The sequence below is a fragment of the Sus scrofa genome, chromosome 1 (assembly GCF_054392235.1).
Source record: "Sus scrofa isolate SSC_HxYL_T2T_F1_AM1 chromosome 1, Sscrofa_HxYL_maternal_Yorkshire_Landrace_v2.0, whole genome shotgun sequence".
Lineage (NCBI taxonomy): Eukaryota > Metazoa > Chordata > Mammalia > Artiodactyla > Suidae > Sus > Sus scrofa.
Window position 1 is genome coordinate 281,075,458 of NC_139383.1, and position 19,768 is coordinate 281,095,225.

The following is a 19,768-nucleotide window of genomic DNA, read 5'->3' on the forward strand; positions in this document are numbered from 1 at the left end:
ATTAGTCTGTGCATCTGCTCTGAGATAAATTGGGCAAACAGCCCTGAGCTGGCTTTCTGATATCTGGGACTTACTGTCCATCCAGCTGCTTCTGCACAGGCAGGCCAGCCAGCTACCGCGCATACCTGCTTCTGTGGGCAGCAGGCTCCATGCCGCCATGGTGCTCAGACGACTAGGAAGTGATGACGAGGTGAGAGAGGAGCCTTTGGGGTTTCATTTTATCCTTGGGGACAGTGATCTAATACTGCAGAGGCAGGAGCTCAGGAATCAGACAGACTCGAGCTCAAATCCTAAGTGTCCCAGGCTGCATGTTCTTGGGCAAAGTCACAACTCTGAGCCTTAATTTCTGTAATGTCAAAGGGAGGGTAGTTGAGGAATCCACCTTATAGGGTTGTTGCGCGAGTTTAGAGAGACACACAAGTGTACCTGGCACGTGGGAAAGCGCCCGCAGGTGACGGATGGTGTGCCTCTTCTCCAGAGCACATACTGCCCAGAGGAGCCCAGCAGCGGGGAACTCCACAGGGACTGTTGAGAAACTGCGTCTCCAGGAAGGGCAGGAAGAGCCCTCTCTGGGCACAGCCATGTGTCATGTGTAGTGACTCAGCTGAGCCTGGAAGGGTTGGGTGTGCTTTCGGGGGTAGGGCAGGGGTCGGGCGGTGGGGGCAGAGCTGGGAAATAGGACACGAGAAATGAGCAGACTCCGTGGCCAAACACGGTCTCCGGAGAGGATGGGGACCAACAACAGCTGGAGTATGTAGTCTAGACGCCTTTTTGGACATAGACCCAGGCCTTGACCCCTCTTCTCTGGGACCCTGGGAACGCCCCCCCACCCCTTCCACAGCACTGAGCGCCGGCAGCCGTGTTCCTTCCACCCAGCTCTGCTTGGACTGCGATGGACACCTACCCCGAACGGGCCAGTCGGGTCATCCGGCTGGGAGTTAGCCGGGAAGGAGAGGGGCTTCAGGTCTTTGCTGGCACTCAGACCAGGAGGGCACGTGAGCTCAGAAATTCCGTGCTGGGGAAAGCAGATTGATGCACGACGAGCAACAGAGCAAGCCCCTGCAGGCCAGGAAAGAAAAGGCGAGAAGCTGAGAGGCTGCTTTGCCTCTTGAAGGCTTTCCAGGCAGTCTCTCGTTCCGGGCCCTCGTGAGGCCCAGCTGCGTCCCTGCTCATGGGCTCTGGGAGATACCTCGTGTCCTTATGTAACCAGCTTATTAAATGAACTGGACTCAATCAGGTGTAAGAAGAAACCGACTTTATTTTTTCCCCAGTGTCCTTTCCAGCCTATTCTGCAGATTAGTTCTTTTCCCAGTCGATGCTGACGACTCAGCAGGCCCCTGAAGTCTTTTTGCTGTTAACAATCACGTCACTCCAGACCGTCCAGATCAGAAGTCTGGACTCCACCGTCCCGGCCAGGCTGGAGGCCTGGGACGTGGGAAGGCCCACAGTCAGCGTCTCCTCTAGACCCCCCCAGCCCTGCTGCCTCCCCCCCTCGTCCACTGAGCTTTGTGGCCCGTGGGGTTGGAATAGGGGAGAGGGTAGGGCCCATCTGATGTGGCCGGGTCCACTGGAACCCAGAGCTGGCGCCCCATGGGGGTTCCAGTTGTCCAAAGCACTCACACTCTGTCTTCTTCCCCTTTCCTGTCTTCTCTCCCTTTTTGATGCTGCTTCTTCCGAATTTCCCTTCTGGGCATCTCTGACTCAGCTCCCCTCATGGGGTAGCTTTTCCTCCAGCCAACCACTTATGCCCCTCCCTTGGTTCTCAGGCTTCCTGCACTGCCCCCACCCCACGTCCAGGCCACCCTCTGGCTCCTAGGAACCTGTGTCCTGGCCTCCCCCCTGGCCTCTGGCATCGGCAGGCTGGCCATTTGCTCCCAGTGCTGTACCGTTTCTCATTGCTCTCTGCCTCCAGCCCACAGACTTGAGGCGTGAGTCAGATGGTAGTGCTTATGCTCGTTCATGCCAGGCTCTTTGGATGCTTCCTTGAAGTTCCTCTCACTTGATTTAGGGAGGTGGGACACCCACCTTCCCTGCGGTGGTGGCAGTGATTCATCCCCCCGCCCTAGGACACTTTCTCTGCACTTCTTAGGCAGGCTCCAGGGGGGCCATCGGCTAACGCTGCAGAGCCAGTCGGGGCACCCCCTTGCAGGAATGGTCTTGCACTTGCTCCAGAAGGTGGGAGCTCTTGGCAGCTATTAATTCCTTAGCCTTTTGCATCTCAGATAAAAGTGAGGTAGAGAGAGTGCCCGTTTAACATTTAGTTACTCTTAAAATGTTTAATCCATGGAGTTCCCGTCGTGGCGCAGCGGAAACAAATCTGACTAGGAACAGTGAGGTTGCCGGTTCGATCCCTGGCTTCCCTTAGTGGGTTAAAGATCTGGTATTGCCGTGAGCTGAGGTGTAGGTCCCAGACGCGGCTTGGATCTGACGTTGCTGTGGCTGTGGCATAGGCTGGCAACCGTAGCTCTGATTCGACCCCTATCCTTGGAACCTCCATGTGCTGCAGGTGTGGCCCTAAAAAGCAAAAAAAAAAAAAAAAAAAAATAAAGTGTTTAATCCAGTTCTCTAGCTCTCTCTTACTATACCCGAGAGTCGTTACCAAACTGTATAAAACATATGAGGTGCTCTTAGAAGATTAGGGAGGGCCCTTGAAAGGCTCCCAGAGAGCCTCTGTGGATTATGAGCATCCTGGATTCCCATTCCCCATGTTTTCAGTAGTTCAGAGGTTTCTCTTTCAATCTTGCTCAGATTAGCTAGATTTGGGAAGGGGTCACGTCCAGGGTCACTTGCTTGGGGAATATCTCTGTGCTATTGCCATGCTCCTCACGTGAGCCCAACAGGTGCGTGCCCTCCATCAACCAAGGTATTAGCCCAAACCAGGCCATGGGGGGTTGGCTGGGGCAGGGGCAAGTCCAGGTTCACTGACTTCCTTCTGGGTCTGCAGAGGCACTCACGTGGAGACCTTAGTGATGGGAAGACCCCAACGACTGTAGCCCTTAGCCGTCGCTGGGTGGGATGGGAGAGGAGGAGGCGTGCTTTTGTGGGCTGGGGGCCCAGCGCTGCCGGGCTCTTTGCTGGCAGGTGGAGCAACTCCCTGGGCACCAGGCTCAGTGTCCTGAGCACAGCTCTCTCGTCTCCCTGTTCTCGCCTTTGATGCTATTGGTTTGGTAAACTGCTCCCCTTCCCCCATTTTACTCCAGAGAGAGTGGGTTCCACAGCTCTGGTGCGTTATTCCTTCCTCTCCTTCCATGTAGCCAGGGTATGGTTTGACCAAGACTTAGGTTAGGGTGTTGGGTGAGCAGAGGTTTGAGAAGCAGGGGTGCCCTGCCCTGATATTGTTTGGTTCCCAGCCAGTTTAGGAAGAGGCTTGCTTCCTCCCTGTCCAGGGGACTTTCCAGAGCTCTGTGCTTTGGGGTTTGGACACAAGACCAGTGACCGGTAAGGTTGGGCTCTGCTGTCCTTTGCCATTAATCCTCGCGTCCAGCGCACCCCACTCCAGGTGTGTGGGGAGTGGGGGGTGCCTATGGTCTGGGCCAGGATTGAGATGTTCTCACCTAACAGTATCCAGATTCCACCGTGAACCCCAGAACTGACTAGGGGTTTGGGAGAAAGGAGTCAAGAGCTCATACTTAGTGCCTGACACCTAGAGCCTTCTGGATTAACTCCTGCTGAGGCGTTTTTACCAGCACTCTGGCGGTGAGCCTCATTCTCTCCCGTTCTGTGAAGTGAGAACAGCCCCTCCTGCACAGACTGCTGCGAGGTCCCCTAAGGAGGCCTAGGTCCGGTTCCCAGCACAGAGCAGACTTCAGCGAACACCAGTCTCTCCACACTACAACTTTGCTAGAAAAAGCTCCCGTATGGTAGCATTGCTTGATCGTTTGCAAGAGAGAGCGGGGAATCCAAAGGTTTAAGTGCATTTAAAATTTTGATACATACATTGACAAATTTCTCTTCAAAAATATTGAATCAATTTATACTTTCATCCAGAGTAAACAGAGCACATATTTCTCCATTCCCTCGTCCATGTGGAGACTGGCTTCTTTCGTCTTTGCCAATCCACCAGCCGTCATGTGATGGTTTATGCTTGATTTAATGTACTTCTTTGGTGATTGCTAGGGTTGGCATCTTTTCTTGTTTACTGACAATTTGTGAGTGTTTGTGTGCTTTACCAAGTTTTCTATAACAATGTTTGTTTGTTTGTTTCTTTCTTTCTTGGGCCACACTCTCGACATATGGAAGTTCCCAGGCTAGGGGTCGAATTGGAGCTGGAGCTGCCAGCCTGCATACACCACAGCCACAGTAATGCAGGATCCAAGCCGCATCTGCCACCTATACCACAGCTCACAGAAACGCTGGATCCTTAACCCACTGAGCGAGGCCAGGGATTGAACCTGCATCCTCATGGATACTAGTTGCATTCGTTACCACTGAGCCACAATGGGAACTTCTTATATCTTTCTTAGTTTGAAAGAGTTCTTCCTGTATCATGAATATTAATCCTGTATTTTTCTCTTGTTTAATATTTGCTTTTCAATCTCGGTCATGTTTTATTTTGTTTTGTTTTTCAGAGGGCAAAAAATTGGGGATTTTCTTTACTCCTACCCCTTGGTCTTTTCCTTTACGGTTTGGGGGCGTCCCATCAGGTCTAGAGACGCCTTCCTTACCCACAGATTTGTTTTACAGGAAGGTGGTACTGGCAGCTAGTGTGGAAGTCAGATCGGAAAGAGGGGGATGAAGGCATGGGCTCCTGCCCTGGTGGAGGCGCCTGCTGTCGTGGTTGAGGGAGAAGGGAGGTGGGTCTGTGCCAGGCAGAGATGAGGGCTTGCAGGGAGGGGGCGGGTTGACCTTGGCAGGGGGAAGGGGGAGTCCTTGTTTTTGACCTGAGCAATTGAGTAGGTGGTGCCATGTGAAGAAATGGGACCCGACCTGGGGAAAGATGTCTGTGGTGTCGACTGCACCGCCTGTGTCCAGCGGAGATGTTCAGGACACGGCTGGACATGAGGAGATGGGGCTCCAGAGAGCCATCTTGGCCTGAGGTGCTGCTGGGGTACTCCTGGGGGCACAGGTGGGCACCAGAGGCAGGGAGAGTGTGAGTTCAGTGCCGTGGTGGATGTCCCCGGTGCTGAATTTCCTGGCTCTACTCTGAGAGGCTCTGGTATCGGAGGTCCCAGGAGGGCATTCTAAAGCAACAAAACGCAGTGTGGATACATCCAAACAGCACGGATGGCTTTTATTGCAGATTTGTGTCATTACAAGGATAATCTGGGAATATATTAAAAAACAAACAAACAAACAAACCCTCCCTTTTATGTACACAAAACGTGCTACATGGTACACTTTGTGAGACTGCTGAGGTAATAGGCACACAGCCAGACGCGGACAGTACCAAACGTTCCAACATCTCGCACGCCCCGACCCACACGCCCTCCGGGAGGGTCTCACCTTCTCATTCATCCCTCGCTCCCTGCTTGGCAAGAGTTCCAGCAGCACTGAGCCTGCCGCTTCGTGGCCAAGAGGATTCAGAAAGCCACCGTGCTGCTGTGGACCGAAGGGGTCCGTGGCCCCTGGTTATTCAGTAACTCAGACAAGGGGGCCGCTTCTCATTTCCTGGCACCTGTTCTCCGGGGAAGTGTAGTTTGGAGACGGGATGTGGACTCTAGTCGGCCTGAGAGCCCAGGACCTTTGGTCGGTAGCCTTTTGGGGCCCCAGTAATTGGATGATGACTTCTTTTCACTTGAATATCTGCTGGCAAGGGAGGTTATCATTTCTCTGAAAGTTAAAATGACAGGTAGGCTAAAGTGTGACTAGAAGAAACAAGACTGCAGGTACCATTATCCGTGGGACCGATAGCTTTGGGGCCTGAGTTTCCCTTTCCTGGCCACATGGAGTCCAGACTATTTTCTACTCAGAGGCTAAGGAATTTTGCCTGGAGAGGAAGCACAGGGGGACAGAAAAGGTAAGGGGTACATAGGCAAGACGGAGAGAGAGCAGAAGAGGTGCCTAGAATACGAGTGGCCCAAGACCGAGGCACGGAAGGCACTTCACGAATGGCGTTGAATGAACGGGCAGGTGGATGGATGGATGGATGGATGGATGGAAGCATGGATGGATGGATGGGTGATGAAAAGTCCTGAGAACGAGGAAAGGTGTAGAAATGGAGAGGGACGGGGATTTTGAAATTGGATTAGATGCCAAAAGGAGATGTTAAGAGTGGAAGTTGGGAACCCCTAAGCGAGAGGACAGCCCTTAGACATTCCTGGAAGAATCCAGGCTTGTGATGCCAAGGATTACTCTTTGAATTGGAGCTACTACAGTCCACGATCTGTTCTTAGGCTCAAGGAACACAGCATGAATGAAATGCCCTTCTCCTAAGAGCAGAGCTGTTGTTAACAGCCTCAACATCTGAGAGTTGAATATATGTGTATTTAGGCAGGTAAGGCAAACCTGTATATGTATCTAGATATATGACACGTGTATATATCTAAATGCATATATGGAGGACACACAAGTGCACGAGGTTGGCCCACACACCGTGTCTATTATGAAGGTATTTTGCAGTTGTGTTTTTATTGTAAGGACTTAATTTATTTAAGGAAAGACTTGTCTGCCATCCTGTCCTGTCTGGAAACGTGAGGGGCTGTCTGACGTGGAGAAAAGTAGCAGGGACCGAGAATACCGAATCGATTCAGTTCCATTATCTGCTGCAGTGACTTGGGAGAACAGTCCAGCGTCCGGTCCTCCTGGCCTCGAGGTGCTCTCCGCGCTGGGGTCAGCAGGCCGGCCGGCAGGCTTCTGATGGCCACGAGAGGTCAGGAGGGGAGCCGGCCTAGTGGAAGGTGTTGGGGTTGGGCCGTATCATCATCACCACTTTCTTGAGCGAGTAGGAGCCTCCTCGGAACTCAGCCCAGTACACTCCATCCTGGTAGCGGCTCCGGTAGTGACCCCCGCGGTACCAGACCCCGTTGAGGTTGGAGTGGGCACAGGCGTTATACCACCAGCCGCCCTTCTGGTAGTGGGCACAGTTTCCTGCGGGATAGAGAGGATGAGACCGTCTCAGGGAGCAGGTTTGACCTGTGTCCGCTGCTCGCTGGGGGCTTCGGCGGGACCCCTCTGGGGGCATTTGGCACGAGAATGCTTGAGAGGCAATGGGGTTTCAGAGCTGCTCAGACCTTCCTTCTGACGCATGAGCCATGAGATCTTGGGCAAGCACTTAATCTTGTCCAGCTGCCCAGTTCTCATAGTGAAAGAAGGATGAAGGCCATGCCCTGCACAACATAGGACCATTGTGGGAAATGAGTGAGGCCACGTCCTCGCCCCGGGCCCCCTGTGAGGCCGCCTCCTCGCCCTGGCTTGCTGTGGGCTGTGGAGGAAGCATCCAGAGAGGCCTCCACAGCCCGGGTTTGAATAGAAGGCGGAAATGACCTGAGGCGGGCGGGGGAGAGGGCCAAAAGGTTTTCTTAGGAATTTTTTGAGTTTAAACTATTAGGTGGAGAGTCTTTATAGAACGACAAAGGAAGTATTCCTCCCCAGCCTGTATTCCAGCCCCCAAAATTTTTTTTTCACAAAAGCAAGATATTTTCATAAAGTTGTTGGCATCATCCTATCATGCTGGATTTTGCTGCCAAGGACAAGCAGTTCGGAACAACAGTAAATGTGTGGGCAAGGTATGAGCAGGCGTGCAGGGCATTACCCGGCCCAGGAAGGAGAGGAGGGACCCCCATCGGGGGATGGGCTGCCCAATCAAGTGTTGGGGTTTGGGGGCCCGATGGCCTAGGCAGTTCTGCTCCAGAAGAGGCCCTGGGCTGAGGTGAGGAGGGGGCCAGCTGAGGCAGAGAGCGGGGGGGAGGCTCAGCCCGAGGCACCCCAGAGTCCCCGCAGCCCAGGTTTTCCCAGAGTTTTTCTCTGGCTCCTCTGGGTCCTGATGGGAGGCTGCAGGGTCTAAAAGGCAGCGCTGGATTTGGAGGGCAGGGCCCCCCCACCCCCGCACAGCACGGCCAGCTTGCCCTGCATGCCATCTCGCCGTCCACCAACTGTGCTGCCAGGCAGCCCTGATGGTTGGGGTCACAGAGCAGTCTTCTCCCTGCTCCCCATAATGGCCCTCAAGAGGTGCTGTGACCAGCCCCTCTGTCCCCAGTCTGACCAGCTCTGAGGGTCACCTTCCTGCCCCGCTCTTCCTGAAGCCTGGGCAGCCCTGGCCTAAGAAGCCACACCGTGTCCTCGGCAGGAAGGCCTACTCCTTGAGCAGGAAGTAGACAGGGGTGTGGGTGTTTCCCCCAGTGCTGTGTGAACAGCCTGCGCCCCGGAACCTAGGGTGGGGACCCCTCCCCTCTCAGTATGCGGGCAGCCAGGCTTGCCTCAAGGTCAGGGACAGTCCTCAATGGGGAGGGGTGGCCTTGAGATTGGGACTGAGTGGGGGCCTATGAGAACAGAGAGCCTGGGCCTAGAGGCGCAGCGAGGCCTCACTGACTTTGCCAGCCAGCGAGGGTCCACAGTTAATGAGCTGCATTAACTGTAGGGGGTTGATGTCTGGATGCAGGGCTGGGCTGTCTGTGCCTCTTACAGTTTTCTGTTTTCTCCCTTGTCTTTTATTTCATAAGGACCTGGGTTTGAGGCTTGTAATCTTGCACAAATGGCTTCATCTCTCCACCTGCTTCCTCTCAGTAGCTCCCTGCAGCCCCGCAGTTACAGTCCGTGCTGGGGATGGACCCACACGGAGCCCTGACCCTGCCAAGTCCCAGGCGGAGCCCTTGAGTGCATTCTCCCCACCTTGTCACGCCCTGCTGGGCAGGGAGCGGCCTTCCCTCCAGGTGTGGCAACAGGCCCAGAGAGGTTGAGCGGCATGGGCACAGGCACGCTGGAGGTTGGGCAGCACAGTTACCCAGGGAGCCCAGGGGGACAGGGAGCAAGGCAGAGCACAGCCCAGTTCCATGTCCAGCTTGGCCCAGGGCGGCCCTCAAATGTGATTTGCGCACCATTTTACCTTCCCCTTTTGTAAATGTCACTCTGACCCAGTCTTGCAAAAGGGATCTCTGGGCCGTGGGCAGAGGCGTGGACCCTCAGGGGACAGGGACTGTGTTGGTTGGCCGGGCTCTGGGATCTTCCCGTTCCCAGGCCTGAGAGTCAGTCAGAGGCTCACTTTGATTGGCCTCTTTCCCCCGCCCTGCACCTGACCTTGACTCCACGGGTCCTACCTGTGTAGACATCATGGTCTCTGTCCAGGGTGGTGAATTGCTTGCCATTGTGCCAGGTGAAGGAGTCACCAGCGTTGCCATGGTAGCGCCCCAGCCGAAGTTTATAATACTCGCTCTCAGGCTCCAGGCGGAAGCTGGCATATTCGGCAAAGACCTTGCGGCCAGACCAGTCCTCCATGGTCACCAGCAGTTTGTAGTTGCCTTGGTTCGTCAGCCAGTAAATGTTCTCCAGGCCCAGCCAGTACTCGCCGTCAATGTTCCCAAACCCTTGCTGGGGGAAACAGAGGCACGCATCAGTGAGGACGGTGCAGTGCGCTCAGCCAGCAGGGCCCCGCTGTCAGCTGCTCGGCGCTGGACGCAGGGGCCCGGATGCCACTTGATGAGTCACTTTGCCTGTCTGAGCCTCAATCATGCATCACCCAAGACTATTTAGAGAGTGCCTGCTGCATGCTAGGCATTGTGTGAACATGGGGGATGCTGTGTCACCTTCCCCCTGACCCAGGGTTGCTGGAAGGACATGTAATATGGTAACCTGAGAGCCCGGCATACAGTAGGCATGCACCATGGCTTCCTTGGACAAATCCTTTACCTTCCTTCTCTGAGATTCTGTTCCCTTCTCTGGGGAGGGGCTGTGTGTGAGGGTCCCATGTAAACCAAGCACCAGACAGGTGTGAGCTGTGACAAACACATGCCACATCCACCAGGGCTCTCTCCTAAGTCTAAAATCTAGTAAATTTGTTATCGTTCTTACATGTAGTTTTGGGCATCATCAGCCAAGTGCTGACCACTTGAAATCTTAAAAATAGATGGAGTCATTAACGATAATAATAGCTAGTATTTAGTGAGTACTTAGGATGAACTAGCGCTGGTATCAGAACTTTCCATAGATTCTTTCAGGAACCCTCATGTCAGTTCTGTGAGCTACGTATGTAGAGTCACAGGGTCACAGAGCAGGTGAGGGTGAGCCAGGATTTGAACCAAGAACCCAGACTTAACCAGTCTGCCTACTGTTCTAAGGAAGAGAATGCGGAAAGGAGGCGGACGTGCTAAGAAGTGAGTCTCAGGAACCCCTCAGTGAGAGGGCCGAGGAGGGGGAGAAGAAAGCAAAGGCACAGGCTGGTCAGGAGGTGGCCCAGGGGACAGGCAGGCCAGGAACGGGGCACAGAGAGCCACACGTGGGTGTCCTGGTGCAGGCCATTTGCAGGCTTTGCAGGTGTCAGCGGCATAGGCTGTATTCAGTGCTCTGCCCCTTCCTGTCTGCAACCTTTTCCTCTGCAAACTGCGTCCATGCCGGCTCTCCCTCCTGGGGCTGACGGGAGAGCAAAGGCGGTGACAGGCGGAAGCGCCCAGGGCAGTGCCTGGCGTGTGGCAGTAGCAGTGAACTGAGCTGTCCTCGCCGTCCTTGGTACCACTTCTTTGTCCCAGGAGGGAGGTGGGTGTGGGACCGAGCCCTGGAGCCTTTCCTTCTACCAGATGAGCATTCAGCTCCCTGGGAGTTGGGGCCCAGAGGATGACCCTGGAATCAGGACCTACGCATTCCCGCTGTTCCCCCCAACAGGCCGAGTGGGAGATCCTCCCAGGGACTTGGCCCTTCTGGGCTGAGAACAGGTCTTCCCCTTGGAACCCCCAGCTGCGAGTAAGGTGCTCCCCATACCTGGGCTGGGGTGAGGGGCGATTGCACCCCAGACGTTCTGAACTCCCGCCCTGTCCCTGGGGCATTTGCAGGCTGGACCCCCTGCTCTATCCTGCCGCTGTTGCCGGGGGCGGGGGGTGGGGCGAGGGAGGGAGCTGCTGGTCCTCACCGCCCCTGGTGGGCTGGCCGAAATGGCCCTGTTGGTGTCCTCCTCTCTCAGGCCACACGGGCCCTGACAGGTGGCACGTACCTGCCCTCCGAGGGCCCTGGCACTGGCTGCTCAGGCCTCTCGGGGTGGGCGGTCCTTACCTTGTACGTCTCCCAGTTCCTAAAGAAGTTGACGGAGCCATCCAGGCGCCTCTGGATGACGGTCCAGCCCCCGGGGTCGTGTCTCTGGTCGCACCACACCTGCATGAGGCGGTTGGTGTTCTCTGGCTTCACCAGGTAGATGGAGCTGGTGTCGTGGCCGTCCTCCAGGGCCTGCAGGCAGTCTCTCCAGGGGCCTGGGGACACAGGTGTGCATGCGTCACAGACCCCCCCCCCCAATGCCTGACCTCCCAGCCACTTCCTCCCTACCCCCACCCCCATGCACCCCAGGCTGCACAGTCTCAGGCAGGGCTCCGGCTGCAAGCCCCAGGCCTGCAGGGTGAGGGGACCGATTTCGGTTTGCAAGCTTGAGAAGTAATGTGAGGTAAAAACCAGAGCCCAGAACCGGGGGTCAGGACACCCAGATTCTGAGTACGCGCATTACCCCTGACTCCTGCACAGTGTGATTGGGCGAGCGTCTTACGTCTCCAAGTCCAGGTTGGAAGATCGTATTTACCTCCTAGGGGTTGTGCGGACTGCTGGGATCACGTGTGCGCAGTTCCTGGGGTGGTTTTTAAGTTGGTTATATTGGCAGAGAGAGAAGTGCGCCTGCTAAGAGGCAGCAGCGTGAGGCGGCAGCGTGCAGGCTCCAGCCGGTCAGCCGGCGGCTTGCTGCCCTTCCCGAGCACCTCCGCTGACCCCACGCCTGCCTTTCCAGTCACTGTGCTCAGTGACAGGTTTTTGTAAGTAAACTTCCATGGAGTCACAGGAGCCCAAGCAGTGCCCAGAATGTGTAGCCAGAGATTTCGAGATATTTCTGGGTTTCAGACACTGGCCTCCAAATACCTTTCAGGGGGAGCAAGTTCCCGTTCAGCTCCATCTGTATTTTCCAAAGGAAGCTCACCAAGGACCAGGTGCCCAGAGCTCATGTGCCAAGGTCCATGAGCTTCAAGGACGCTGTCCAGGGCACGTCCCAACCTTCTCTTCTAAATCTGAGACCAGATGGGTTCTGTGGTGGGTGAGCTCACTGAGCCTGAGCAACCGGGTCGGAAGGGATGGGTGTCTCTGGGAGTCTGAAAAGTACCCCTCCCCTACTTCCCCTGGCGGTTTCCTGTGTGCAGACATTGGTCACATCATAAGGAAGGTACAAACCGGAGTCACAGAGGGCCAGATAAGCCTGGATTCTTCCTTATTGATTTGAGGAAACTTCAGAAGTTTTTCAGGACTTAACCATTGCACTATGTATCTTAAAATAAAATAAATCGCCACACATAGCTTCATTCTCTTCAAAGCAGTCCTAAACTGAGAATGGTTAAGCCCAAAAGGCCTAAGAAAATTCCGCCTTGTTCTGCTAATGGGTATGTTTATTCAACAATTATGGAGTCCCAGCCTGGCAGGTATCGTGCTGGGCCACGGAAGCCAAGGGCAGGGTGGAGGTGGCTCTGATGCCCAGCCTGGGGAGAGCTGACCTCACCAGCCTTCTCTTGACCTGAAATCCTGTGGAACCCTCTCCCTTCCCTTCTGTGTGTGTGTGTGTGTGTGTGTGTTGTTGTGGCGGGGCAGGGGGTGGGGGGGGGGAGACTGGGGGGATGGGCAGGCATCAGCAGCAGGTGTATTTTGCTTTTCCTGTGTAGATCAAACTTCACATTCCTTCCTGGCTGGGACTGGGCTTGAATAGTCCACAGGTGATGGTTAAACAGGCAAAGGCTGGGTTTGGTCTTTGTTGAGACATCTCAAGTGGGCCTTTCCTGAGACCATATGGCTGTGTGTGAGCAGTCCCACCGGGACCCTGATGGCTCGACCCCTTGCCTCCAGTGCCCAGTGTAGCAGCGAGAGTGGTGGACATGGGTGCTCGCCGCTGACAGCTAACCCAGCTCCTTCCCTCATCGTCCAGGGCAAGGCTTCTCACCACTCACCTGCTGGCCAGCCCTCTTTCCCCCAAGGGATGGCTCAGGGCCCCAGGCACCCCCCAGCAGTAGATGTGACCTAAGCCGCTGCTTCCTTCTATGCCTTGTGCCTCTTCTGTCCTGGGAGGGGGAGCCAGACCTCCAGAAAGAACACTCACGAAGGAGAAAAAGGTTTTGGTTGTGTTCAGCCCACCGCCCCAAGGGACCAAGGCAGAGAATGGGCGTCTGTCCCTGACAGCTGGAGCAGAGCACGGGGTGGGCGTGGGGGCCTCCGGCTCGTTACCAAGTCAGAAGCACAGGAGAGGCCGCTCGATGCAAAGACTGTGACAGAAGATCCGGCAAAAGCCGGCAGAATAACGCCCACTGCACACAGCAGCCAGACCTCTTGCTGCGGAGCCGCGGAAAGGCTCCGAGGATGGCAGGTCAGCCTCACAGCTCCCAGCCTGCGCTGCTGGTGTGGGTTCCACGCATTGTGCCAGCTTTACATTCGACATTTCTACAAAGGGCTGTTTTTAAAGGACGAGTGTTTATAAATATTTGGGGACCACCAGTCCCTCTAAGAATTTGGAGACGCTCCAGGCCGTCTATCCAGAAGACACACAGACACACAGTTTTGCTTATAATCAGATGGTAAATGGACCTCCCAACCCCTGATTAGGAAACCCCATCTCGAGGAGAGGCTTGACTGGAGTGGGGCCAGTCATAAAATGTTACTAGCCAATGTGCTGGGCGTTGACCGCGTGCCCCATCTGTGCATCTATAAACGAGGTCTTCCTGACACATCTGCCAGGTAGCCAGTAGTCTCTGCACTTTACAGATGAGGAACCTGGAGCGTGGGGACGTTAGGTGACACTGTTGAGGCCCCGTGGCCAGTAAGGGCAGGTACGGTATCTGAGCCCAGGTCATGGAACAGAGCCTGGACTCTAAAGCTCTCTTCTTTTTCCCCAAACAGAGTGAACTCCAGAGTAGCAGGCTTCTCTCTCTGTCCCTACAACTATTTTTTATCTTTGCCAGTCAGCCAGGTTAAAAAAAAAAAAAAAGAATTTATAATTTTTTCTTTGTCAAGCTGTTGTGCCTTTTTAAATCTTAATTTTTTTTTTCGATTCTTACCTTTCAGTGTACTTTGCCCATTTTACAACTATTTTAGTGTCTCTTATAATGTAGAAGTTTTCCTTTGCTTTTCTCAATCATGGAGTAAGCGCAAAATAGTGTAGGCATGTTTAGTATTTTCTGCTGTTACTGAAAAGAGTCTCCCTGTGTCTCCCGCAACGTGCACATCTCATGGCCCTGAGGACCCATTACCTCCCATCGAGAACACCTCCAGGCAGTTACCCCTCAGATACCCTTGTAGAGACTCCAGAAGATCTCCCGCGTTCAAACACTTTGCCTTCCCTCGCATAAAAGGCACCAGTGGCAAAGGTCAGAAAATTAAGCGATGGGTCAAAACTAGTCGGCAAAAGACATCGCGTTGAAAAGTTGGCAGCAATAAGATGATAACGTAGCAGGAAGTGGCAGCAGTAAGATTACCATGTAGCTCCATTGAAGCGGCTGAGTCGAAACATCCTGCTTTGATGAGAAACCTCTGTCACATATACGTGATGCCGTCGTGGGGGCCGGGCGAGGTGTCGGCCTTCGACTAAGGAATCTATGGAGAACGTGTGTGCGAGGGACAGGACCCCAACCTTGGAGCCAGGAGCCCTCGGCTCAAAGCTTGGTGGCCATATCACTTGGAAGTGTGACTTGGGTGGGTCCCCACTGAGTCTCAATCTCTTCTGGAAACCGAGGGAAAGAACCCCCCTGTTCGGAGGGTCTCTCGAACACAGCACCCAGCACGAGGCTGACCAGGGTGCTTTCTTCCTTGCCTCTGACAGATGAAAGATGATAGTTTTGAAGCTGTGGCTCCCTCCATCCCCCATCTTTACACCAGGGGCCGTGCTTGCTTTTGGATTTCGAAGTCTAAGATTATTTACTGATAGATGTTTTCCATAAAGGCATATTTGAAAGTCCGAAGTTCAGTGGAGAGGGCCACAGAGACGTATCGGAGTGAAGAACGGAAAGCTTTTTTGTCAATGAAACTGCACCTTCGGTGCGCTGTGGGTAGGGCCCCCCCCTTGAAGCAGTGCGGAGTCCCTGCGCCTGTTTCACTTGGCACTCCTTCTGAAAGGGCGGCCGTGCCCAGAGCGCCAGGCCAACACTCACTCGGCGGCACCAAGGCTCTGAGTGCAGCGAGCGCCCCGACCTCGTCTCTGTAAAGACGGTATTTCCCCTCTCGGTGGAACTGTAGCCAGCACGTTCCACGTGAAGGGAAGTGCAGCGGCCTCGGCCCAGCCGCGTGTGCGTGGCTCCCCAGGGGAGCAGCAAAGACTGTGGAAGTCACACGCAACCTGGAGTCCAGAGGCCTTGGGGAGGCGGGATGGTGACGATGGGAACAGAGTCTACGGGTCTCGGTCCCCAAACCCCAGTGTCTGGTGAGCATTGGAAGTGATGGGTTTGGGTACCCAAGTCCCCTCCTTGTTCTCTTCCTTTGCTGGGGTTCTTGGCTGAGGGATCAGGCACCCAGGCCACCTTGCCTCCCAGGAAGCCAGGAGCCACTCCTGCTGGCTGATCCGGGGCTCAGCACCCCTAGTGCAGACCTTTCTGGTAAAGCTGAGTTACCAGCTTCAGTCTGACTCACCGCCCAGGCCCCAGAGGAGAAGTGGGCTCACCAACTGCATCAGTTTTCAATGCAGTCACCCCTCTACTAGGGAGACGCAGCCCCGTGAGCGTCTGACCAGGCCGACTGGCTGTGAGGTCAGGAGCTGAGAAATCCACCGGGGCCTGTGTGGGCCCAAGTGACACCTCTGCTCCCTGCTGCGCCTGAGGCTCAGGGAGAGGGACAGAGCCCTTCCAGGCTGCAAGCTGGCCTAGACCATGCAGCTGGCCAGCTCTCCGACAGGCCTCTCTACCTGCTAGGCCCACGTCTCCAGACGTGACCACCTGAGGCCGCACGGAGGACCCTGAGGCCTGTGGGAAATGTTCTGCGAAGTTTGGGTCCAGACGAGGGCACTGGGGAGAGGCCTCTGTGATACCGTCCAGAAGCACCGCTTTTGTGTGGGGACCAGATGCTGTCTCCACTTATTCTCACTGATGATCTGTCTCCAGCAAGGCTTCTGGCCACTCCATGAAACACTTTGCTACCAGGGGAAATGAATAGTTGTTAACTGGATCTGAATCGCTGACTCAATCATCTGAACACCCGGGCACGTGGACTGCTCAGGTGTGAGCCTTGCTCCGGCAGCATCAGGACCCGCTGGGCGATCCTGGTGAGGGCAGGAGGGCAGACACCCAGGCGTGGGGATGGAGGCGCAACCCTGTGAGCTGCTCAAGTCTCATTGATCCAGGAGTCTGGGGAAATCATATTTCAGTTATGAACATATCTGCTCTATATCAGTCACTGCTTTTCAGTGAACCACAGCACAAAATGGTAAAACCTAACACAGGAACAGCTGGTATGTCCCCAGAGCCGTCCCAGGCAAGTTCCTGCAGCCTCAGAGCTGATGTTCTGAGTATCACTGCTGGCCCTTTCGGTGAAAGGGTCCAGATGCTTATGCCTACTGTTCAGGCCCTTTAGGTCCTCAGACAATGGGCATGCTGACGAGCTTTGTAGGAATTTATGACAAGTGTTTGAGGCCTAAAACAATGTGATGGCTCTAAAATATGAAAAGAAAACTGAAACAATATAAATTTAGAAGTACATATAATTAAATTTCTATAAATTGTAACATCTTGTCAATTTCATTAATTGTTAAATTTAGTCTTCGTAAAAAGTTATTACTTTTGAAAACAATTTGTGGGTTAGGTTTTTCTCACTTCCCAAGAATTCCTGAATATGCCTGATGTTTGTCAAGAAATCAGAGCCAACCATAAATTGTGTTGCTCTTGGCCAAATAATTTCAAACACAAAATTATTAAAAACCCTTTCAAAATTTTTAACCACAAAAGTTATATTAGATGTGTGAGCTGGGTGTCTTCAGTGTACTTGGTACATTCTGAGGCCTCCCCAAATAAAAGCCCCATGGAGAGCCTGAAATGACCCTGTTTCGCCGGTTTGACCTCAGGATAAACAGAGAGTGCATTATGGCTTCCCAAAGAACACTTTCAAAAGCACTGTGCCCATCCTGGGTTTCCGCCCGTACCCTCGGGCAGGGGGAGAGACGGGGACTTTAACGTGATTTTTGAAAAGGGGCTGTGGGGGCTCCCTGTGCTCAGAGGCCAGCAGCTCCCCGAGGCTCCGGGGCTCCCGGGGCCGGGGCGGGGGACACCCTGAGCTCCCAGCTGCAGCGATGAGACCGAGTGGTCCTGCTCGGGGGCGGAGACCCGAAGATCCCAGACGCGGGTGTTGCTGGGCTCCGCCCAGCCAGCCAGCCTTCTTTCCGAGGAAGGAGCGGCGTATGGGCTTGTTCTTGGGGAGCTGGTGTTGGCTTTGCTGATCACCTTTGACTTTTCCAAATGCTCACACACCCCTTTTCATAATCTTTTCTATAATTTCACTGGGGTTTGACCACAAGCCAACTGGTATGGAACTTCTAGTATTTCCTTCTTTTTCTGGAAACAGGACATTTGCCCAGCACCAAGCCTGATCCTCCTGATTTCATGATGCTGCTGGCAGTGGTTCTGGGAGCGTATCTGCCTGCCCCCTCCTTCCCTCCTTGAGGAAACCTTCCTCGGCCCCAGGAGTGCTGCTCCATCCTCCCCGGGGCCCCTGTGATGCCTCATGTATCTGTCTCTACCTGCAGGTAGTAAGAACGATGACGGCCACGGATCTAGCCTTTCACCTGCCCGGGGCTTTACATGCTCTTTTATTTCAGCCGCACAGGCCCCTGCAGTGTCGGGAAATGAAGGCTCAGAGAGATGCCATAACTGGGGTTGGGGGATGTGGGTTAGACCGTGGCCCTGCCTTCCTCACCCTCGTTCTCTCTCCTGCACGCTGCCACGGCTGTCATTCTGTGGTAGGGTCGATGGGGTGGGGGGGGAGTCTGTCTCCCCCCGAGACCGTGGGCTCCTCTGGGGCAGGAGCCTTCTCAGGGGCGTGATCACGTGTTGACCTTCGTGGTCGAGGCCGCCTCGCGCCTTCCTCCGTCTGCTGTCTCCTCACCCTGCGAGCTGCAGCCCCTTCGTCATCTTCACTCTGCCCTCTCCAGTTCCAGGGTCAATAATAACAAATCCATCGGGAGACAGGGACCCCACCACAAAGGGTAACTAACATCCAGACCAAAGCTTAGGAAAGGAAACCCGTCCCACGGGCAATCTGGACGTCTGTGGAAGAAAGCCTGCCAGCTCCGTCCAGGGTGGCGTCTGACGAGTGGATTTCCTGTCCTTTTCAGCGTTCCTCTAGCACGCCGCCTACGCTACCTTGATTTCAACAGTGGGAAGCTTTAAAAAAGCTAGTACATGTGTCATCAGCACAGTGTCTTTCTGTAGGTACAGTAATTTGGACTTCCGTTATTATATTCAAAAAATCTATTAAGGGAAAACCACTTGTTCATGTCTCAAAAAGGAGGCGCTAGAACACTCTGGGCCTGCAGCTCCACTGGCTCACCTCGAGGTGCAGGGCTGGGATCCTCGGGCTTAGGTCCAGCGTGCTTTTCTCCCAGAGTCATCACGGGGGCGGCCGGAGCGCTGCAGGGGCCGCAGGGGGACTGTCGCCTTCTTCCTGGGGAAGACCCCGCTGTCGCCGTCCTTCCTTGCAGCCGACAAGGACCACCGGGAAGCGCTCAGGGTTACGTTGACATGAGTGCACAGCCCCCTACGCTCAACAAACCTCACCAGCCTCGCCATAGACACCGTGGTATGACGCTAACTGAATTCTGCTTTCTTTGTCATCTTTTCTGGGGGAGCGTCTCAGGGTTATGGTACAATCCACTTCATAAATCCCCGCAGCCATCCATCTGTGTGACGAGGGAGCTGCCACAGAGGCCGACGCTCCAGGATTTTCTAGATTACGTCCCTTTTGCCAAGCGCCAAACTGTTGGGATTTCCAGGCCGCAAAATGCCAGCTCACCACTTGTAACAATAACACGTTAACGGTTTATCTCCCGGGGCTGCAAATGGCCTGAGAATTTAGCCGAAATGTTCTCCCTGGAAAACGCCTGAGTAATAGAGGCACGCCTGCCATCACCTGCTCCGAGGAACCCCAGGAAGGCGCGGGAGAAAGTGCAGCTAGAAGGAAGATGACCCAACTCGACCTGAAGTGGCTTTTGTTTATGAAGAAGCTAGCAAGGAATGCTCTTTGAAATATCACTGGATTACATAGTTCCCAATGAATGTGGGAGTCTTATTTTGCTCAGCGATAACATTTGAGAAACAAGACAGCATAGCGCAGTGAAAGCAGCACAAGGCCCTCCAAGCAAGAGACCTCGGGTGGGTTTTCCTACAGCCTCTGTGACCCTCAAGGCCAAGTGCTTGGTGGCTGCAGTCACCCTCACATCCCCACGGCGCCCTTCTCCAACCCCCTGCCAGGCCTCAGGCTTGGACCCCCGGTTGCTGGAGCTGATCTGCCCGGGGCCCAGCAGCTCTTACCCGGACAGACGATTGCTTGACCTCCAGAAGGTCAAGGTGGTCTCTATTTCAGACCACAGTCTAATGTGCGTATTTCCTACCTCGTGGGGGGAAATAAAACATAAAGGAGAGAAGTCCATCCAGGAAAACAGTCTTGTTCAAGTTGCTCGTGCCTCCCTGGCCGTGGACCATCT

The 19,768-nt window shown here is 54.5% G+C and overlaps 2 protein-coding genes across 31 annotated transcripts in view; one reads left to right on the forward strand and one right to left on the reverse strand.

Annotated features, from left to right (window-relative positions):
- The window catches only part of RALGPS1 (Ral GEF with PH domain and SH3 binding motif 1), a 334,371-nt gene that overhangs the window by 198,241 nt on the left and 116,362 nt on the right, over positions 1-19,768 (forward strand). The window lies entirely within an intron of this gene.
- ANGPTL2 (angiopoietin like 2) overlaps positions 5,206-19,768 on the reverse strand; it is a 33,203-nt gene continuing 18,640 nt past the window's right edge. Inside the window, exons 3-5 of one of the 2 annotated variants that reach the window (XM_005660427.4) lie at positions 11,134-11,327; positions 9,192-9,462; positions 5,206-7,026 (exon numbers count right to left, since the gene is read on the reverse strand). In XM_005660427.4, the coding sequence (XP_005660484.1) occupies positions 6,827-7,026; positions 9,192-9,462; positions 11,134-11,327 (665 nt within the window). In that variant the 3' untranslated portion in view covers positions 5,206-6,826. 2 annotated transcript variants of the gene reach the window in all.